We start from the raw sequence: 22,720 nt of genomic DNA, 5'->3' as shown, positions 1-22,720 counted from the left end.
AAAAATTAGATGAGCGTCCCAGGATGAGTAAGAAAAGTAGGTGTTTAGGAACACGACATTTTTTAGCAAGCAAAAAAAAAATTCCAGCCAGAAATTGAAAACTATGTGATCATGATTTGATCTGGGAGCTGCTTGGATTCCTAAATCAGAAGTTTCACTCCATGAGACCCATTTTAACTTCATGTGCAGTATATTGTGCTTACCATTGTAATTGTTGTCAGTTACACAGGCTTTTGAACCAGAAAAGCCAAATAAACAGAAGCTGTAACAACTCCTAAACCATTATGAACATGCAACCATTAAAACTTTTTCAACCGACGGAATAAAACAAAAACAACAACTTAAAAGTAGCCAAATCCTGTGGGAAAACCGCAGACTTGGCAACACTGATTGAGAACCTATTTTGAGCCCATTTCATTCACATTGAGTTTCCAGTTCAATGGCATGACTGTGAGGAGAGAAGGCGAAATACAGGAAAGTCATGTGAGAAGCAATGCCTCTATAGTGGCTAATGTGATAATGATAATCCATCAAATTCACAATCGCTCAGCAAATCAGCCTGAATGAGTCGAAGTGGAGGAATGGATGGACTAATGGCGCAGGTACACTACATTTTCATAAGACTTAATCTACCATCTTTTAATTCTAGCCCAGCTTAAGACATCTTTCCCAGAAATGACATGCGTTTTCAAATAAACATAATTTTTATATATATTGCAACTCACATTTGTTATAGTCATTGTCTGTAATTTTACATCAACCTGTATTTATCCATTCACTTACAAACATTATTATTATAGATATTTCCTTCAAAACCTTCCTTTCCTTGCGACTGCAAGGTCTGCGTATCATCTGATCATTTCATTTCCTATTTGGAATGGAATAACGAGAAATGAAAACACGGTTCGTTTATTCGTTTAGTTTAATAAACGGAAAATTAGATTTCGGCTCGATTTCTCAATTTTCTTTTTTGGTTTACAAATCGGTTTATGGCTTTGATATTTAATTCGCACATGTGGGCGGTGCTGAAACGCCCCTTTCATCTGATTGGTCAAACCGCTCCGGCTTCAGTACAGCCGGAATAAGAGTCCGTGTTTGGATAAAGTTAGACATCAACACTAACCCAAACATTGTCATTCAGACATCTTTCTCTGCTTCTGAAACAAAATATTACATTCCTCGCTTTAAGCCACAATCTCATCTTCATCTTATCAAAGTATTTGAAGGGCAATGGCCCTGAGTCTCACGGCGTATCCTGCTTTCCAGGCCTGTTGTTTGGTCTCTTAAATCAGTCCTCTACAAGCATTTTTAAAGTCATCAATTGTTTTTATCAGGTCGTGCTGTACAGACTTTGTCAAACATTCTCCTCCTTTGTTCGCAATAATCATAAATGGCTCTCTGGATAATTTGATATTGACTTGGCCAATGTGTCACTTTGTTGTTGCCGTCAAATCTATAACAACATCTTTTATTTCAACCCATGATGGACGGTGATCAACAACTCCACAATTCCAATTTACATAAATACTTACACTGATCCAGAAAATAATTCCACATAATCCACATCATAAAGGACAAAAGTAATTACTACCAGACAGAGGTTGATGAACAATCAACTTAAAGCTCGTCCCATGTTCTCTATCATCTTTTCATCAGATTCACCTTTGTTATCCAGACTTTTCCTTGAATCTACAAAAGCGGTCTTCATCTTTAGCCACCACCATGTCTAACGACCTTCAGGAGTTAAACTATGTTAGATATATTAGTTCAAAATCAACACTTCTATACATGTTCCTCATATAAATTAAGTTTTGTTACTGTCTCCACAACAAATAATGGCAATCTTCTCATGGTCCCAGCTGGCTCTTGAAAGCACATTCACATTAGCTCTTGATCTATAATCTTCTTTTCTTTAAGGTGTTGTCCCCTGGCATAGTTTGTTCTAACTAAATCCAGTTTCCGTACTCATCATTGTAGCTTGTATGAGAGTGTGTGTTGGCCATCTCTGCACAATCGCAGGCTGGAGCACTGCTATATTTTTCTTTTTAAGGCCATTATTTGTAAACTGCCTCCTTACTTATGCTCTTTCTCACTCTTAAAGTCACTACCAGGAAATGTAATCTTCGATCATATGGGCAAATCATCTATGATATCCCATGAACGCGAACTGTCTTCAGTGAAAGTAACTTTAAATTTTTTGCACCTTTTTCCTGGTATTAATTGCAGAATCAGCTAAAATTTGACTATTTACAGACAATGACACAATTTAAAATGAGGATAAAGGACTATTTGAGAACTAAATGCACATGTGCTGTTACTGAGCGCTGCTGGTGATTATGTTGAGATTATGTTAAATTGGCTAAATGTATTTTTTTGTTAAATGTTTGTATATGTATTTTTAATATGGAACTATTATTCTGCTGTCTTGGCCAGGACTCCCTTGAAAAAGAGATTCTGAATCTCAATAGGATTATTTCCTGGTAAAATAAAGGTAAATAAATAGGTTGCAGACACAAGCCATACAGTGAATGCGGTTTCTGGTGAGTGGTATATGGAGGAACTCACATTTCTGGGTCAGACTGCCGTAACTTCTCACAGCTCATCCCCCCTTTCATGACGTAATGCTCATTAATTCATATTTTTTAAATATTTTAAATATAAAAAGTCTCTCGCAAAAGATTTGGAAGCAAAAACAGTTTTTTCTCGCATCTCTTTTTCATCACCATGTCCCCTTGGGGGCTCGCCCCGTATGTCACTGTATTATTGTAGTTATATATTTGAAGCAATGTAAAAAAAAAAGAACACAAAAACAGACATTTTTGTGACAGTTTTAATATAAACATACAAAAAAATTCTGGTTTGCTCATTAATGCTCTCAATATTCGTGTAATAGGCACGTTCACATTTACCTTTGCTCTGCGAAATGTGGCTAAAATCACTGGGAATCTGCTCAATAAGGAATTTCACCTCATAGATTTCCAATGTCTTTGACCTGGAAACTTGTACATTTATAAATTTATAAAAATATTATTAATCATCATGATTTCTGCCACATGCCCCTGGTTTGAACCCCAAACCATGTGATGACTAGATAAGAACTTCAACCTCCATGCAGTATTTACTGTAAGTAACAAGGTCAATATAGTCAATGACCAAGTTTATATTCATAATACAGCACAGAATTGAGAGCCTTTTTGCTTATATGAAATGGTTACATCAGCTGGGCTGCTCAGTCATATAGTGAACGTGTTCTGCATCATACCTATTCATATTTTGTGATTTTATTTTAATGGCTACAACGCAGTTTTGACCAATCCAGTAACCAGGACTGGAATGATCAGTTCTGTAATACCCCTATGGTTATTGATCACATGATTAACATACAACTGTGCTGCATTTCCAGTTTATATTTAGTATTAAAAGAAGACTTATGAACATTGGTTCAACTTTTGTTCAGTTGTTTGTGACAAATCTATTGAATTTCACTAAGATGAGCTATTAAAATGAATGTGCCAAATCAGATCAGTAAATAACTTGGAGATATGCTGATATATATAAAAAAACAAAGTAGTTTCTTATGACATGCAAGCAATCAAATATTGCAAATAATTATGTTTCGATCAGAATTCAGATCAGACACTTCTATATCAGAATACTTTATTTATTCTTTAACAAAAAAACATCTTGTGCTAATCTACTGTAGTTAGCAGTATCAGATGATGAAGTCTACTAGAACTGTTTACTGACAATAAATGATGATTGAAATAAATAAATAAAAGCACAGTGCAAACTTGACAAATATTTTGTGTGTTACCGCTAAAACATGAATGGCAACAGTGATAATTTAGTTAATTTAAGTTTGTATTGTTTAGGTAATTGAAGTGCTAAAGGTCTTATGAATTACAGTTTTATGCCTGTAAACTAGGATGACAATTATACATAATCTGTGAGTGAGAGACTTTTATTTTGACGTGATGGTGTTTTGTGGGGCATGTTTGTAGGGTGGCTAACTATTGTTATTTTTAATTCATTTTTCACACTTTAGAAAGGCGTAAAAAGTGTCCAAAGAAAGCTGGGAAATCTTAGTAATAGGCTAAGATAAAAGGGATGGCACTGTAACAATTGTAATATTTATAGTACCCACACATGCAACCACAAATGAATACATGTATACTATATGATGCTAAAACAGAAGCAGATGTTGTACTCTGATAATAGAAGTGACTTTCTATGGCTGGTTATTAAGGAGGAATTCAGCATATAATGGAATGGTGGCATTTGTTAAAGATTTATTGCACTACAAATGAATATGTTACTGTATATACTGCATGATGCTAAAACATTAGCGTTGTATAATAGACAGTACATCCCAATACCTCCTGTCTGGATAGGAAGGAGCGGTGCAGTTTGTTAAAGGCATATAGTTTGGTGTTTGGTGTTCACTCAGTCCTACGGTTCCTCTGTAATCAGTTGTATGTTGGACAAGGGCTGATGGGATACAGCGATGCCACAGTGCTTCATCAGACTGACGCCACAGCTGGTGCCAGCAGAAAAAGGCTTCATAGTGGAAATGATGAGAGCCAAGCAGTCCGCCACATCTTTATTTGGAGCGCATGCCAACGCTGGAGTATGACCTAAAAACATGGCACAATTAATGTGTGCAAATACTTCTCAAACAACTATTGTGTAAGGATAAGTTATCCTAGCATGTCAATTATTGACATATTTAAGGCGAGACACGGCAGGCAAAAACATCAGGGTTTTTTCACAGGTCAGTTTTGAGATTTTGGGCTATTTGTCTTCAATAACATGTCTTCTTTCAGACTTGTGCTAAAAAAAAGTCAGAAATACACATTTAGGTCTTTATTTTACTGCACTTTGTTTGCGTCTGTAGATTTCTCATAAATTCAACAGAAGTTGGCGTTCAACACGCTGCTCCGCGATCTCTGTCTGCACACACACTGTTAGAAAACTCTCTCTGCTGTACAATGCTGTCGGACCCAAATATGGTCATTTCCTTTTTATCAGCAACCAATCGTGAAAGTAAAAGGGCTGAATGCGCAATCTCATTGGCTGATGATAAATCTTTAAAGCCCGTTCTCTCAATTTATTTTCTCTCATTCTCCAAGTCTGAAATCTCCACTTCAGTCGCACCTATATATATACACCACACCTTCCAGTCTTGTACCTAGTTATATTATGAAGACATTTACAGAGGGATTTGTAAATATATTATTCCTAGCCTGATTTATATAACATTTTATTCCAAAAAACATGGCGAAAATATATTTAAAGGGGTCATGACATGAGAAACCAAATTTGCCTTGATCTTTTGGTATATAAGAGGTCTTTGTACCATTAAAACGTCCTGCAAGTTTCATAGCTTAAGACGTCCTCCCCATTATAAACGAATCATTTATTTAATCAAGCTCTAAATACAGCTCGTTCTGGATCCATGGTAAGAAGTGACGTCACGGTACGAAGTGACGTACCAGCGTTTGCATAATGACCGCCTCCAGCAGAAGACAACTACGCTTTAAGCGCAAAACAACTACTCTCATTTCGTATCATTGTCGCGCAGCGCGCCTCACAAGTGTTCAGTGGACGGACAGTGAGTGGGTCTGTGTACAGGGAAATTACGATGCCGCAGATGTGCTGTTCCTGGCTGTGGACAAACAACATCTTTGAATACGCTGCGAAAGATCCAGTCGTCAGGGAAAATTAGATGCACTTTATTTTTTGCGGACGTCCCAGTCACGGCAGTGTTAGTTTAAGCGTTTGTTCTATACATTTGAAGGATGACTGTTTTGAGAAAAAATCCCAATATGATGCTGGCTTTGCCAGAAAACTGTTGCTCAAAGATAAGTCCGTGCCGACTATTCTGGGCTCAACAACGACGACGCAAACTTACATTTTATCATGGCTAATATAAACACATTTGTATAAGAGAATCTTGAAAATATGTCGCCTTTCTAGTAGGCCTACATGTGATAGAAAATTTAAAATGTTGCCTTATCAATGCTGCATCTTCAAAGATGGCCTGTGCATGCATTTCTGTCCGTGGTACACCCTATCATTTCATTGAAATTAGTTAAATAAATTAGCCTGGCTAACGCCAGACCCAATTCTCGTTGAGACTTGGGTCTGGGAACCACATGCGCATTTTCTCGTATTTGAGGCGTGGTTTACGAATGCCCGGCGGCGTTTATTGGGTGCTAAGAATGTCTATCAAATGCGCCTGTACGTAGCTCATAGCCAATCGTTTCCATTATACCAGATGATGTATGTAGAGCGACAGAAATTAGACAAGGAAGAAGACGATGGGTAAGATATTTTTGTGTAAACAATGACGTTCAGCGATTATTGCCGTTTGTGCAAGATAAACATGAGGGTCGAAGATATATATGGATATAAACAAACTGCTTAGTTGTGTCGCATAGATCGTCTTGCTGCTCCCTCCCCGTTCTGTGATTGGTTCCCTAGATGAGGCGAAAATCTGGTCCATGGTATCCAGACTGCCTTTCAGCGTGAATAAAATCGCGCTGCGCAAAGGCAGTATGGGGAAACCCAGGCTATAAATAAATGTTAATCTGATAGCAAATTAAGCTATAGGATAATTATGCAACAATAATCCGTTTCAAGTGTCTCGGGTTACAATTTTTTTATTAATTCAAAATAGTTTCACTTTCCATGTGGACACGGGCTGATCCAGTCTTCGTTGTTGTGGTGATGGTTTAATTTCCTCTGATTCCGGCTCAAACATATAAAGTTTTATCATTGCAAGAGCCATCGCTTCGCATGCATCACCCGCTTTTAAACAGTTGCGCCGAATCCGCAAATGTTCTGGCTGGGGGCATTAATAATTGATGCATAGGCACTGACGTTAGCCAATCATAGCAGTGTGCGTTAACACTGAACTCTTAAAGGGGAAACACCCCCAAAACAGACTGTTTGAATCAGAGGATGAGAAACAGGGTGGGAAAAGGTCATAAATCACTACATTTTAAAAGTTTTTTGTAAAAAAAACTATAGTAATACTATATTTGCACCTAAGGGAACATAATAATAAAAAAAAAAAAATAAAAAGCCTTTAAGGCTATTGACAGTATATTCTGATTTACAGAATATAGATATCCAAAGTAGATATCCAAAGTCAGAAAGTAGATATCCATAAATCCCTCTGTCATTTTTTTCCCCATCTAATATGTGAACACAATGAAAAAATCATTTTGAACCTGGCTTTATCCAATACTCAGATTTAGTTTTTTTAAATTATATGCAAATTAGCGCATATTTACTTAGATATTGCCTAATTTGCATATTTAAACATGAAATTACAGAAAACTTGTAATACATTTTTTTTCTCATCTTAATGCAGGTAATCAACTGGTAAAGTTTTATGGTGATATCTGCTAGTTACAAAATGTACCCTATTCACCTGTAGTGTCTCGCCTTAATGTAAGAATCATAAAGTGTTTTTTTGCTAACCTTATAAAACAGATTTCAAAATAAGAAGATATTTGGAGGAAATGGAGGAACTCACCATCTTCATCGAGGGCCAGAAGCGCTGCACCGCGAGTAAGCAGAACCTCCACCACGGTGGCGAGACCATTTCTCGCTGCAATATGCAGAGGCCTAGTGGTGTGTAGATAGAAAAACTTCAACTGTGAAAACAACCAAACAATCAACACACACACACACACTTATAATAGAGGAATGCTCACGTTTGAAGTGCACTATTTGTGGCATTGATGAGCGAGGGGTCGTCAATCTCAGCCAGAATGAGCAGAGCACACATTTCATGACCCTGTTGAGTTAAACACATGATGATCATCGGCTATGTTTACATGCACAACTTTTGTTTTGCAATTTGATTGATGAATCTGAATGTAGTGTTTACATGAACGCTAAACATGTGATCGGGTTAATGTGCGCGTTTATATGTCCTTTCAGTTTCGGTTTTCAATCCGATCAAGTGTTTACATGTTCTCTCGATCGGATTAGAAAAGGAATAAACAGAGGTGTCAAGTAACGAAGTACAAATAGTTCGTTACCTTAAGTAGAAATTTTGGGTATCTATACTTTACTGGAGTAATTATTTTTCAGCCGACTTTTTACTTCTACTCCTTTTTACTTTCACACAATTATCTGTACTTTCTACTCCTTACATTTTAAAAATAGCCTCGTTACTCCTATTTCATTTCGGCTTGTCATCGTTCAAAAAAATTACCAATAACACACATGTTAATAGCCTAGATCGGAGTCCCGCCTCCTGAACACACATCGCTAAACTGATTGGCTTTGTGTTTTCTTTCTAACTTGTGAGAGGCTGTAGTTACATTTGGTTGTGTAACTGCGAAGCGCCAAAACTCCTCCGAAGGAAACCTAGAGATGCGGTAAGCGAGGGAGAAATCAACAGTTTTCTGCTCAAGAATACGGGGCAAATCACGTCAAATATTGATTTGGGGACAGACGTTTTTACAATATACTGTATGACAATCGCGGGATAAGTGGCAAACATAACGTGTGTGTGTGTGTGTGTGTGTGCAACCCTATACATTTTTGGGTCAAAATATCCCCACAAAGATGGCAATATCCGATATCCGAATTATTATTTAATTTTTTTGGAAAACAGCTTATAATCAGACTAAGGTCTATGGTTCTTTAATATAACATTATAGTCATTACAGCCTTTAAAAAAATGTTTTTTGAGGAGGTGGGGTAGTGCACTATAGGCCCCTGTGGCGCGGCCTAAGCTTTTGTCCTTAATGGCATTTTTTTCCTTAAAGGGGTCATGACATGGTTTTTTTTATTTTATTATTATGTTCCCTTAGGTGCAATTATAGTATTACTATAGTTTTTTTTACAAAAAACGTTTAAAATGTAGTGATTTATGACCTTATCACACCCTGTTTCTCATCCTCTGATTCAAACAGTCTGTTTTGGGGTGTTTCCCCTTTAAGAGTTCAGTGTTAACGCCCACTGTTATGATTGGCTAACGTCAGTGCCTATGCATCAATTATTAACGCCCCCAGCCAGAACATTTGCGGATTCAGCGTATTTAAAAAGTAGTTTAAAGTTTTAAACACATTACTTACAGTTTGCGTCGTCGTTGTTGAGCCCAGAATAGTCGGCACGGACTTATCTTTGAGCAACAGTTTTCTGGCAAAGCCAGCATCATTTTGGGATTTGTTCTCAAAACAGTCATCCTTCAAATGTATAGAACAAACGCTTAAACTAACACTGCCGTGACTGGGACGTCCGCAAAAGATAAAGTGCATCCATTTTTCCCTGACGACTGGATCTTTCGCAGCGTATTCAAAGATGTTGTTTGTTCACAGCCAGGAACAGCACATCTGCGGCGTCGTAATTTCCCTGTACACAGACCCACTCGCTGTCCGTCGACTGAACACTTGTGAGGCGCGCGGCGCGCGGGCGCGACAATGATACGAAATGAGCGTAGTTGTCTTCTGCTGGAGGCGGTCATATGCAAACGCTGGTACGTCACTTCGTACCATGACGTCACTTCTTACCATGGATCCAGAACGAGCTGTATTTAGAGCTTGATTAAATAAATGATTCGTTTATAATGGGGAGGACGTCTTAAGCTATGAAACTTGCAGGACGTTTTAATGGTACAAAGACCTCTTATATACCAAAAGATCAAGGCAAATTTGGTTTCTCATGTCATGACCCCTTTAAATTACTTTTACTTTTATACTTTAAGTAGTTTTGAAACCAGTACCTTTACACTTTTACTTGAGTAAAAAGCTTGAGTTGATACTTCAACTTCTACTGAAGTCTTTTCAAACCCTAGTATCTATACTTCTACTTGAATAATGAATGTGAATACTTTTGACTCCTCTAGGAATAAAACACCTTTCAGTCCGATCGAAATTTCATTCGGATCGAGCTCAATCCGGTCAATTAACGCTTACATGAAGGCTTTTCAGCCCAATTCAGCTGTCAATCCGATTACTAACGGATTATTTAGTTGCATGTAAACGTAGCCACTGATAATCAGAACATGTTGTGTAATATAGGACCCTATGCTAGGGCACATTACTCTTCTACAGGCCATGTGAAGTGCCGAGTTCCTGTTGATGTCCAGCAGTGAGAGGTTCGCTCTGGTCTGATGAAGCAAGATGTCTAGAACCAAATAAGGTTTGAGCAGATCAATAAGACTACTAAAGAAGATAACATCTTTTAAAATCAATGGAACACACAACCACTCTACACACGTTAGTCGAAAGCACTAGACAATAAAAACAATACAAACCGACAGCAGACGAATGCCCATTTTCAGCAGCAACCATTAATGCAGAGCGCCCGGTGTGATCGACTGAGTTCACATCTGAACCGCAGGTCAGCGCCAGATGCAGTGCCGCCATATTTCCTGCATGTGCAGATGCATGTAGTGGAGTCCTGTAGACAAAATACACTGAGAATATTAAAGTTCCCCTATTTTATTAAAAAAATTATAATAATAATTCTCATGATAGTAGTAGTAGTAGTACTTTATTGTTCAGCCTAAGCTGAAAATTGATCTTTGGTCTCGCCATACAATCACAAAACAATTAACAAAACACAACATCCACAATGACAAGATTCAAATATATTCACATTCTTACCTCTTATTCAAAAGACTTACTGCATTTGGTACGAAAGTTTGTTTATATATTGCTGTAATTGCTTTTGGTGTTCTGTAACGACGACGTGATGGTAATAATTCAAAAACATGATTCAAGGGGTGTGTTGTGTCTCTTGTTATAATCAAGGCTTTTCTCTGAACAGCAATTTGGTATAACTGAGCAACTGACTTTTGCTTTAATCCTATCATTTTTCCTGCTACTCTTGTAGTTCTAAGTTAACTTTATTCGCAGAAGTAACTCGTCCAAACCACACAGTTACATTATACTCTAAAACACTTTCAATTATAAACTCTTTGCAACACAGCTTTACTCACAAAATTCGAATTCATTAGCAAAAATAGCCTTTGATTTGCTTTCTTACAAATAGAGCCACATTATCAGCGAAGTTCAATTTACAGTCAATCATGATTCCTTAATACTTAAAAGTCTTCACAATTTCAACAGTTTTATCACATAATAGAAAGAAACCCTCGTTTATCCGAAGTGGTTGGTGACCTAATGTAAACCATTCAAGTTTCTCTGTTTCACTCTCTAACTATATACTTAAATATTTTTTAAGTGGGCACACACACACACACACACACACACACACACACACACACACACACACACACACACACACACACACACACACACACACACACACACACACACACACACACACACACACACACACACACACACACACACACACACACACACACACACACACACACACACACACACACACACACACACACACACACACACACACACACACACACACACACACACACACACACACACACACACACACACACACACACACACACACACACACACACACACACACACACACACACACACACACACACACACACACACACACACACACACACACCTTCCTTTGGCATCTCTGAGGTTCATGATCTTTGTTCCTATAGTTTCAACAAGCAGTTGAGCGGCACCATCGTGACCAGTGATTCTGTGGAGGAAGAAACAGGAAATGTTCTCGTCATGAAAAATGTGTGTTTTGTACAGAAACATTTTAAAGATGGAGACAGGAGAGGTTCACTCACAGTGCACAGTGCAGTGGTGTAAAGGCATTTCCTTCCTGGAAGCTTGATGGTCTATATTCAAGTAAAACTTCGAGACAGTCATTGTGCCCTGTGTGTTAAAAAAAACTTTTACATGAAATCAAATTAGACAATTCTTGTTTTTTATGGAATATTGCCGTAATTATGATTAATGATTTATCCGTGCACAGCATTATTGTTATTTTAAAATTCATAACTTCCCCTCCCTCTTGCAGCATCTCTTCTCTTCTCTGATGATGAGGGCGGAGCAACCTGTCACTCACATGAGATCCACCAATGGCAAACCACAACCATCCAATCAATTCCTCACAGACAAAATCAAGCCCCGCCCTACATTTGTTCACTTGCGTATACGTCACAATAGGAAAGAAAAGACAATAGCACATTCCGTTTCATGCCAACTTTAATTTGAGGTAGAAAATGAAAGATTTGTCATTCATTGATATAAATCTCAACTGATGTTTCTCCACAGGTCTCCAACCTTTTTTCATTTGAGAGCTACTTTTTAAAAATGAAAGTGGCCGAGAGCTACTCATGTAATACAATACTTAAATATCTTAATTTCTCATAACTCTCATATTAACAACTATCCAAACTGTTTTAGACATAAAAGAGCCTTTGTAGGCCTATATATGTCACCCTTAAATGTCAGAGAAAATAACTTATAGAAATGATAGAAAATTGCACTTTGCATATTATATTGTAAAAACACATAATTATAGTTGATTGTAGTTTATTATAACTAGAGATGAAATGGCATGAAAATTTCATTTCATGATTATTGTGACCAAAATTATCATGTTTATCACAGAATCCTGTTAAAAAAGTACTAATACTGCACAATTCACCAAGTTTTATGTAGAAAACAAATAACAAATAAAATTAGCATCAATGTGCACTTTTTGTTTACATAAACATTAAAATAATAACATTAAAAATGATGGCCAGATTTTAAAGGAGTGTCTTGTTGCAACATGTTATCTACTAACATGTACAAGTTCAAATAATGTTGTGACAAAAAGGTTTTATAAAAAGATAAACCTCACATATTTTAGCCTTTAAATCATTTTTATAAAAATAATGAGTCAAAAAAGATAATCTACTGACATTTACAATGGCAGTTTATGCCAATTTAGCTTATCTTTTATTATTAATAGTAAAATTTTCCCGATTTTCCCGTGGCGTCTGTCGTTGCTATGCAACCATGCACTGCGCTCTCCACAACGACAAAGAAGTTTTATTAGCTAAATGGATTTCCACCACCGAAAAACGGTAGCTTGCGAGCGACGTGTTGGAGACCCCTAGCAAGGTTATAGAATGGGTTATTTACCATGGTAAGCAGCGCAGTGAGTGGGTGTGTAGGCACTGTAGTCTAGCAGAGAGTCAAGCGGGTCTGAAAGTGACGCTGCATCCAGTAAGGGCCGCAATAGTCCTGCATGACCACAAGAGGAAGCCAAATGCAAAGGGCTTCTGCCATGAACGTCCCGGCACAGAGCGAAGGCTCCGTGCACCAGCAATGCGGACACACACTCTTCATTCCCAACTACTGCCTGAAACACACAGAGGACACTGAAATTCAGTTCGCTTTACTCGCACTGCATAATCAGTTTTTGGTATTCCTAGTTTCATTTTGTACTACACTACAAAAAAATATATATATATTTTTTTAAGTTGAAAACAAAATAAAGACAATTGGAGTATGTTTTACTTGTTAAATAATTTCTGAGTGAATTTTTTTTGTTCAGTTTAGCACTAAAAGAAACTCCAAATTGTGCCCATAATTAATGCAAAAGTTATTTGAGCTGCCATCTAAAGTGAGCATTTCACACGTAATGAACATTTGCACACACACACACACACACACACGTTAAAATATGTCCTAAGGCATGAATAAAAAAAAATTATTTTACCCCCAAGTGTGAACCAAAGTGTAACATAACCCTCAGTGACAGCTGTCCGCTCAGTAACCACATGCATTCTGGGTTAGAGAGTCATCCAATCAATTCCTCATGGACAAAATCAAGTCCCGCCCTACAAATTCTGTCCAAAAAACAAAACTGCTTCTGCTGTGAATTCAAGCAACAAGGAAAAACACATTTTAATGGAACAAAATGATTGTGATTTATTTTATTTTTTTACTCATATATTTATGAATTTAAAAAGTTGCTCTGTGTGGAAAGAGAAATGTGAGAAACAAGATTCCAGGTGAAATAATTTGATTGATAATCAGATATTGTGGATTGAAGCAGGTGTGTAAATTACAGAAGCACAGTGTTAAACCTCACAGAATAAAACCTCACAGCTGAATCTGTGTAACGAAACGGCACTGCAAATGTACCTTCATTAAATCCCTCCCAGACCTCCTCTGAATGGGCTTTAAGTGATCTGTTCACCGCAGTTCACAGTCACTTACTGTGTGAATCTCAAGTGAGATTCGATCGTAAATCCGATCACGGAAAACACAGGTGTAAAGGGAGCCTATAGGGACTCCTATAATTAGGCCACATGTGTTGAACCGTCCTCACTATAGAGCTTAGCTCTGCTGACATCTTCACCACATTTAAGCCCAAGTGTCCAGCTAAGCTAATTTCGGAGATGATTTCAACCCGCAATGTATGTTTGCCAAATGTGAAACAGAAGGGCTGTTAAAATGGAAAGGGTATCTCGTAGGATTAGTTAGTTGCAATGATTGGTTTGCAGGGCTGTGTAAAGACCAAGAAATATGATTCCTTTTGCAGAATCAGGTGCTCTGCCAACACCTCTTAAAGGGATAGTTCACTTTAAAATTAAAATTATGTCATCATTTACTCACCCTCAAGTTGTTTCAAACCGGTATGAATTTATTTCTTCTGCTGAACACAAAGTAAGATATTTTGAAGAATGTCAGTAACAAAACAGTTTACCAGGTCCCATTGACTTCCACAGTATATATTTGTTCCTACTATGGAAGTCAATGGGACCAGTTAACTGTTTGGTTACTGACATTCTTCAAAATATCTTACTTTGTGTTCAGCAGAAGAAAGAAATTAATACAGGTTTGAAACAACTTGAGGGTGAGGAAATGACAGAATTTTCATTTTAAAGTGAACTATCCCTTTAAAAGGTCCCGTTTTTCCTGTGTTTTTGAAGCTTTGGTTGTGTTTACAGTGTGCAATATAACATGTGTTCATGTTTCACGTGTAAAAAAACAGTATTTTTCACAAAATGTACTTTTGTATACCGCTGTTTTCACTGTCCTAAAACGGGCTGATGACTTCCTTGTTCTATGAAGTCCCTCCTTCAGAAATGCGTAACGAGTTCTGATTGTGCCAATGAACCGCTGGCACAAGGCACAAGGAACCCTGTGTTGTGATTGGACAGCAGTTTAGCGCACGTTGCCTGGAAAGGTCGCGCCTCTTACCGTAACGTGGAGACGTATGCGCTCAGTGTTATTGTTAACATGGCCAAACAAAGGTGATTTGACTCCGGGATGAAAATAACAGCGTCTCGATGACATGGCGACAAACACTCTCTACAAACGCAACTCTTCCTCTTCTCTGTAGGAGCGCAACAAGACCACGCCCCCTTTTTTTGTGTATTCCTGTGTGCGGAGGTTAGTCAAAAAACTGTTCTAGTGATGTCATTAAAGCAGGAAGTAGAGGATGTAGTCCGAACTGGCCGTTCGCTGTAGGCTTTGAAAGGGGACTTCTGTTAAATCAAATATCTCGCTTGGCATTGAACTTTGAGCTTTATAATTTTACAGGTATTATTTATGCTCTAGCAGCAACATTACACACTAGCTAAAGTAAAAAAAAATGGGATCACAAAGAACAGGACCTTTAAAAGCTGGATTTTCACCACAGGGGGACTTTAAGAGATATAGAAGGCTACGTCTGCATGAATCCAGATATATGTGAAATACGCCTTTAATGTTGCTCCAATGTCCTTCCAGCCGGAGTTATACTCTATATCAGTAGCTAAGTTTCCATCCACTTGTCAATCGAATTATCTGAAGTTCGGTAAAAAAAAACTCTAATGCGAATAAAGCTGGTGAAAGTGTGTTTCCATCCAACGGCTTTAAAGCGAATACGGTAAAAACCTGTGCGTAATGACGTCACATGCTGTTTTGCAATCAAATTGGTATATCGAATTGATTTGAGACATTTTAAGGGGTTTCCATTCATTTTCACACTGAATCGCACAACATTCAAGCCAACATTTGCGGACAAAGATTTGCTAGACAAAATGGATTCATTATTTATTCGGCAAATAATGTTTCCATCAGCGTTTATCGCATAAGCCGTATATCGATCAAGATAAAATCCGATGAGACCGAACGCATTTCATTTGACTCGATATTCAATCGAATTTTACTGTTTCCATAAGGCATTTCTCATTCGATATCACTTAATTCGGATAAAAACGTGTGGATGGAAACATAGCTAGTGTCACTGTTTCTGAACTTCATTGTAGTCTTGGGTTTTCTTCTGGGAACGAACACGTCACAATATATATTCCTCATTTAAATAATTAAAGCTGCAGTCCGCAGTTTTTCCTCTTTGTCGCCATCTCTGTACAAAATCTGCAATTGCAGTTATTTGTGGAATAATCAGCTTTACGTGGGTTGTGCCTCGGCACGGCACAGCGCGGATGAACACAATGTTTTGAGGAGAATGTGCGGCTGTCAGTCGCCGCCGGTGTGGATACTGGCATTCGCAATCACAGATTATACTTTTTGGAAGTATGACCAACATCACCAGTAAAAATTTAATCTGAACAAGTAAGTAACATCCACTTTTGTTCTGACCAACTAAGGGAAAAAAGCATTGCAGTAAATCGTGCTGAATAAATCTGATCGGTTATCATATCACGTCAAACCGTGCAAATTATACTTTGTTTTCAAATTGTTAATGTTCACAACATCAGCATTGCGTGACTACATTTAATGCCCTTCCGATATGTATTCTTGTTTTCGCATGGGCCGGTTGCAGTCTCTATTTTTCTGTAGCCACTCTGAAGTCCGAAGTCTTTTACATTTTACATCGGGTGAATCTCCAGTTGTCACTGATGATTGTCGTTTGAACCTTTCTGGATCCGCCATCAAATTGATAAGTTTAATTATATGAAGTGCTGTGAGAAAAGGCTATAAATCTCCAACTCCAGCATCCTCACACTCATAGCCTACTAGCCGAGACTCTTCTTTATGTGTACAGATGTGACTAGCCGAGACTCTTCTTTATGTGTACAGATGTGACTAGCCGAGACTCTTCTTTATGTGTACAGATGTGACTAGCCGAGACTCTTCTTTATGTGTACAGATGTGACTAGCCGAGACTCTTCTTTATGTGTACAGATGTGACTAGCCGAGACTCTTCTTTATGTGTACAGATGTGACTAGCCGAGACTCTTCTTTATGTGGACAGATGTGACGAGCCGAGACTCTTCTTTATGTGGACAGATGTGACGAGCCGAGACTCTTCTTTATGTGTACAGATGTGACTAGCCGAGACTCTTCTCTATGTGTACAGATGTGACGAGCCGAGACTCTTCTTTATGTGGACAGATGTGACTAGCCGAGACTCTTCTTTATGTGTACAGATGTGACTAGCCGAGACTCTTCTTTATGTGTACAGATGTGACGAGCCGAGACTCTTCTTTATGTGGACAGATGTGACTAGCCGAGACTCTTCTTTATGTGTACAGATGTGACGAGCCGAGACTCTTCTTTATGTGTACAGATGTGACTAGCCGAGACTCTTCTTTATGTGTACAGATGTGACTAGCCGAGACTCTTCTTTATGTGTACAGATGTGACGAGCCGAGACTTTTTTATGTGTACAGATGTGACTAGCTGAGACTTTTTTATGTGTACAGATGTGACTAGCTGAGACTTTTTTATGTGTACAGATGTGACGAGCCGAGACTCTTCTTTATGTGTACAGATGTGACTAGCCGAGACTCTTCTTTATGTGTACAGATGTGACTAGCCGAGACTCTTCTTTATGTGTACAGATGTGACGAGCCGAGACTCTTCTTTATGTGTACAGATGTGACTAGCCGAGACTCTTCTTTATGTGTACAGATGTGACTAGCTGAGACTTTTTTATGTGTACAGATGTGACGAGCCGAGACTCTTCTTTATGTGTACAGATGTGACTAGCCGAGACTCTTCTTTATGTGTACAGATGTGACTAGCCGAGACTCTTCTTTATGTGTACAGATGTGACGAGCCGAGACTCTTCTTTATGTGTACAGATGTGACTAGCCGAGACTCTTCTTTATGTGTACAGATGTGACGAGCCGAGACTCTTCTTTATGTGTACAGATGTGACGAGCCGAGACTCTTCTTTATGTGGACAGATGTGACTAGCCGAGACTCTTCTTTATGTGTACAGATGTGACTAGCTGAGACTCTTCTTTATGTGTACAGATGTGACTAGCCGAGACTCTTCTTTATGTGTACAGATGTGACTAGCCGAGACTCTTCTTTATGTGGACAGATGTGACTAGCCGAGACTCTTCTTTATGTGGACAGATGTGACTAGCCGAGACTCTTCTTTATGTGTACAGATGTGACTAGCCGAGACTCTTCTTTATGTGTACAGATGTGACGAGCCGAGACTCTTCTTTATGTGGACAGATGTGACGAGCCGAGACTCTTCTTTATGTGGACAGATGTGACTAGCCGAGACTCTTCTTTATGTGTACAGATGTGACTAGCCGAGACTCTTCTTTATGTGTACAGATGTGACTAGCCGAGACTCTTCTTTATGTGGACAGATGTGACTAGCCGAGACTCTTCTTTATGTGTACAGATGTGACTAGCCGAGACTCTTCTTTATGTGTACAGATGTGACTAGCCGAGACTCTTCTTTATGTGTACAGATGTGACTAGCCGAGACTCTTCTTTATGTGGACAGATGTGACTAGCCGAGACTCTTCTTTATGTGTACAGATGTGACTAGCCGAGACTCTTCTTTATGTGTACAGATGTGACTAGCCGAGACTCTTCTTTATGTGTACAGATGTGACTAGCCGAGACTCTTCTTTATGTGTACAGATGTGACTAGCCGAGACTCTTCTTTATGTGTACAGATGTGACTAGCTGAGACTCTTCTTTATGTGGACAGATGTGACTAGCCAAGACTCTTCTTTATGTGGACAGATGTGACTAGCCGAGACTCTTCTTTATGTGTACAGATGTGACTAGCCGAGACTCTTCTTTATGTGGACAGATGTGACTAGCCGAGACTCTTCTTTGTGTGTACAGATGTGACTAGCCGAGACTCTTCTTTATGTGTACAGATGTGACTAGCCGAGACTCTTCTTTATGTGGACAGATGTGACTAGCCGAGACTCTTCTTTATGTGTACAGATGTGACTAGCCGAGACTCTTCTTTATGTGGACAGATGTGACTAGCCGAGACTCTTCTTTATGTGTACAGATGTGACTAGCCGAGACTCTTCTTTATGTGTACAGATGTGACTAGCCGAGACTCTTCTTTATGTGTACAGATGTGACTAGCTGAGACTCTTCTTTATGTGGACAGATGTGACTAGCCGAGACTCTTCTTTATGTGGACAGATGTGACTAGCCGAGACTCTTCTTTATGTGTACAGATGTGACTAGCCGAGACTCTTCTTTATGTGTACAGATGTGACTAGCTGAGACTCTTCTTTATGTGTACAGATGTGACTAGCTGAGACTCTTCTTTATGTGGACAGATGTGACTAGCCGAGACTCTTCTTTATGTGTACAGATGTGACTAGCCGAGACTCTTCTTTATGTGGACAGATGTGACTAGCTGAGACTCTTCTTTATGTGTACAGATGTGACTAGCTGAGACTCTTCTTTATGTGTACAGATGTGACTAGCTGAGACTCTTCTTTATGTGGACAGATGTGACTAGCTGAGACTCTTCTTTATGTGGACAGATGTGACTAGCCGAGACTCTTCTTTATGTGTACAGATGTGACTAGCTGAGACTCTTCTTTATGTGTACAGATGTGACTAGCTGAGACTCTTCTTTATGTGTACAGATGTGACTAGCTGAGACTCTTCTTTATGTGTACAGATGTGACTAGCTGAGACTCTTCTTTATGTGTACAGATGTGACTAGCTGAGACTCTTCTTTATGTGTACAGATGTGACTAGCTGAGACTCTTCTTTATGTGTACAGATGTGACTAGCTGAGACTCTTCTTTATGTGTACAGATGTGACTAGCTGAGACTCTTCTTTATGTGTACAGATGTGACTAGCTGAGACTCTTCTTTATGTGTACAGATGTGACTAGCTGAGACTCTTCTTTATGTGTACAGATGTGACTAGCCGAGACTCTTCTTTATGTGTACAGATGTGACTAGCCGAGACTCTTCTTTATGTGTACAGATGTGACTAGCCGAGACTCTTCTTTAAGTGTACAGATGTGACTAGCCGAGACTCTTCTTTATGTGGACAGATGTGACTAGCCGAGACTCTTCTTTAAGTGTACAGATGTGACTAGCCGAGACTCTTCTTTAAGTGTACAGATGTGACTAGCCAAGACTCTTCTTTATGTGGACAGATGTGACTAGCCGAGACTCTTCTTTATGTGTACAGATGTGACTAGCCGAGACTCTTCTTTATGTGTACAGATGTGACTAGCCGAGACTCTTCTTTATGTGTACAGATGTGACTAGCCGAGACTCTTCTTTATGTGTACAGATGTGACTAGCCGAGACTCTTCTTTATGTGTACAGATGTGACTAGCCGAGACTCTTCTTCATGTGTACAGATGTGACTAGCCGAGACTCTTCTTCATGTGTACAGATGTGACTAGCCGAGACTCTTCTTTATGTGTACAGATGTGACTAGCCGAGACTCTTCTTTATGCGTACAGATGTGACTAGCCGAGACTCTTCTTTATGTGTACAGATGTGACTAGCCGAGACTCTTCTTTATGTGTACAGATGTGACGGGCCGAGACTCTTCTTTAAGTGTACAGATGTGACGAGCCGAGACTCTTCTTTATGTGTACAGATGTGACTAGCCGAGACTCTTCTTTATGTGTACAGATGTGACTAGCCGAGACTCTTCTTTATGTGTACAGATGTGACTAGCCGAGACTCTTCTTTATGTGTACAGATGTGACTAGCCGAGACTCTTCTTTATGTGTACAGATGTGACTAGCCGAGACTCTTCTTTATGTGTACAGATGTGACTAGCCGAGACTCTTCTTTATGTGTACAGATGTGACTAGCCGAGACTCTTCTTTATGTGTACAGATGTGACTAGCCGAGACTCTTCTTTATGTGTACAGATGTGACTAGCCGAGACTCTTCTTTATGTGTACAGATGTGACTAGCCGAGACTCTTCTTTATGTGTACAGATGTGACTAGCCGAGACTCTTCTTTATGTGTACAGATGTGACTAGCCGAGACTCTTCTTTATGTGTACAGATGTGACTAGCCGAGACTCTTCTTTATGTGTACAGATGTGACTAGCTGAGACTCTTCTTTATGTGTACAGATGTGACGTAATGATGGAAAGACATTTCTTGAATGCTCGTGGAAATCCACCAGTACCACTGGAATTAAAAACATTATTACAAGCTTATCGTTTTGAATCGAGCTAAGGCAAGCAGTTTTGAACACTGGCTGGATACGTACTTGCTCAAGCGGACTGGAGCTTTACGGTGGAGAATAAAGGGGCGGGGCCTGGTTGAGTTAGTTAGTAGAGTGATGAAAGTAGGGGTTATGGAAAGGGACGGGACATTTCCCAAACACGCTTGAAGTGCTTGACCAATCACAACACACTGCTCCAGCCGACCAATCACAGCACACTGCTCCAGCCGACCAATCAGAGCACACTGCTCCAGCCGACCAATCACAGCACACTGCTCCAGCCGACCAATCACAGCACAGTGTGCTTTTCAGAAGGAGGGGCTTCATAGAGATAGGGGTGCGTTTCCCAAAAGAAACGTTTGCCAACTATGGTCGCAAGTTCTGCCGTTATCAGCATACTGCAGTTCAACAAGTCGGTGTTTCCCGAAACCAGAGTTCTAACGAACATTAGCAAACAGCATCGCAAACTTGTGTGTTTGGAACGACAGCTCTCGACCAGCTCTCGTTTGCATGACGTGGACTTAAATCCTTATCTTGAGCAAAATAAGCAAGCTGACATTCAGTACAACCTATTTCTTTCATTTCAAAAATATAAAAATGTAATTTACGTCTTTTAGAGAACCAGCCTATGATTGAGGCTGGAAATAAAGCAAAACAACTGAAAATCTTTATTATTATTCCTCAGATGCCATGTCCATAATTTATAGCATAAATCTGCCATTAAATCGAACTCAAACAGATTCATAAGTTATTACTCCACCATTTGTGACTACATTAACCAGCGTGGTTGAACGACAGTATGGCTTCAGCAAACAGTCGTGACTAGCTTATTGATTTCTTCAACGATGCATCGTACTATGGTAGTTAGTCATATGTCGTTAAATGGGAAATGCACCCTAGAGCGTTAGTGACACACTGGGAAGAGACGAGCTGCAACAATATCAAATTTGTGCAAAATTTAACATTCAAGCATGAAAACCTGTTCTAGTAGAGCCCAAAAACAAAATCAAGAACACATGATATTGCCAAATTCCAGCCTGATAATGTGTAAATATAATAATAATCATTTGTTACATTTATATAGCGCTTTTTCTGATACTCTCAGATACTCAAACCAAACACATGCATGCATACATACATACACACAGTACATAAACTTACTGCGCGATGTAAAGCAGTAGTGCGGCTTCTTCTGTCTCCAGTGTCTGGTTTACTTCCTCTCTCAAGCAGCATGTGGACACAGTCAATGTGACCGCCCAGTGTTGCCAACATCAGTGGAGTCCTACAGATACCACCAAACTATGCTTACAATAGCAATACTTTAAACAATGCAAAAAAGGAAACAGAGAGAGAAAGAGAAAGATGGGGGGAAACAATATAACATATTAATGCGTCTAAATTCCCACCA

At 39.1% G+C, this 22,720-nt stretch overlaps 1 protein-coding gene across 7 annotated transcripts in view; it reads right to left on the bottom strand.

Annotated features, from left to right (window-relative positions):
- Positions 1 to 2,811: 2,811 nt before the first annotated feature.
- Positions 2,812 to 22,720, bottom strand: part of ankrd52b (ankyrin repeat domain 52b) — a 51,449-nt gene continuing 31,540 nt past the window's right edge. For 6 of the 7 annotated variants that reach the window (XM_079598327.1, XM_079598326.1, XM_079598325.1 and 3 more), the window contains 9 exons: positions 22,474 to 22,594; positions 13,059 to 13,278; positions 11,711 to 11,798; positions 11,533 to 11,616; positions 10,280 to 10,425; positions 10,067 to 10,149; positions 7,725 to 7,807; positions 7,544 to 7,635; positions 2,812 to 4,634 (listed from right to left, as the gene is read on the bottom strand). In XM_079598327.1, coding sequence (XP_079454453.1) covers positions 4,450 to 4,634; positions 7,544 to 7,635; positions 7,725 to 7,807; positions 10,067 to 10,149; positions 10,280 to 10,425; positions 11,533 to 11,616; positions 11,711 to 11,798; positions 13,059 to 13,278; positions 22,474 to 22,594 — 1,102 coding nt within the window. In that variant the 3' untranslated portion in view covers positions 2,812 to 4,449. Of the gene's footprint in view, positions 4,635 to 7,543; positions 7,636 to 7,724; positions 7,808 to 9,803; positions 10,150 to 10,279; positions 10,426 to 11,532; positions 11,617 to 11,710; positions 11,799 to 13,058; positions 13,279 to 22,473; positions 22,595 to 22,720 lie in introns of those variants that run through there. The other variant, XM_079598329.1, reaches the window with a different exon arrangement.

The sequence above is a fragment of the Phoxinus phoxinus genome (assembly GCF_949152265.1).
Source record: "Phoxinus phoxinus genome assembly, chromosome: 22".
NCBI classification, from domain to species: Eukaryota; Metazoa; Chordata; class Actinopteri; order Cypriniformes; family Leuciscidae; genus Phoxinus; species Phoxinus phoxinus.
Note: the sequence above shows the minus strand (reverse complement) of the source record. Positions and strands in the feature narration are given on the sequence as shown.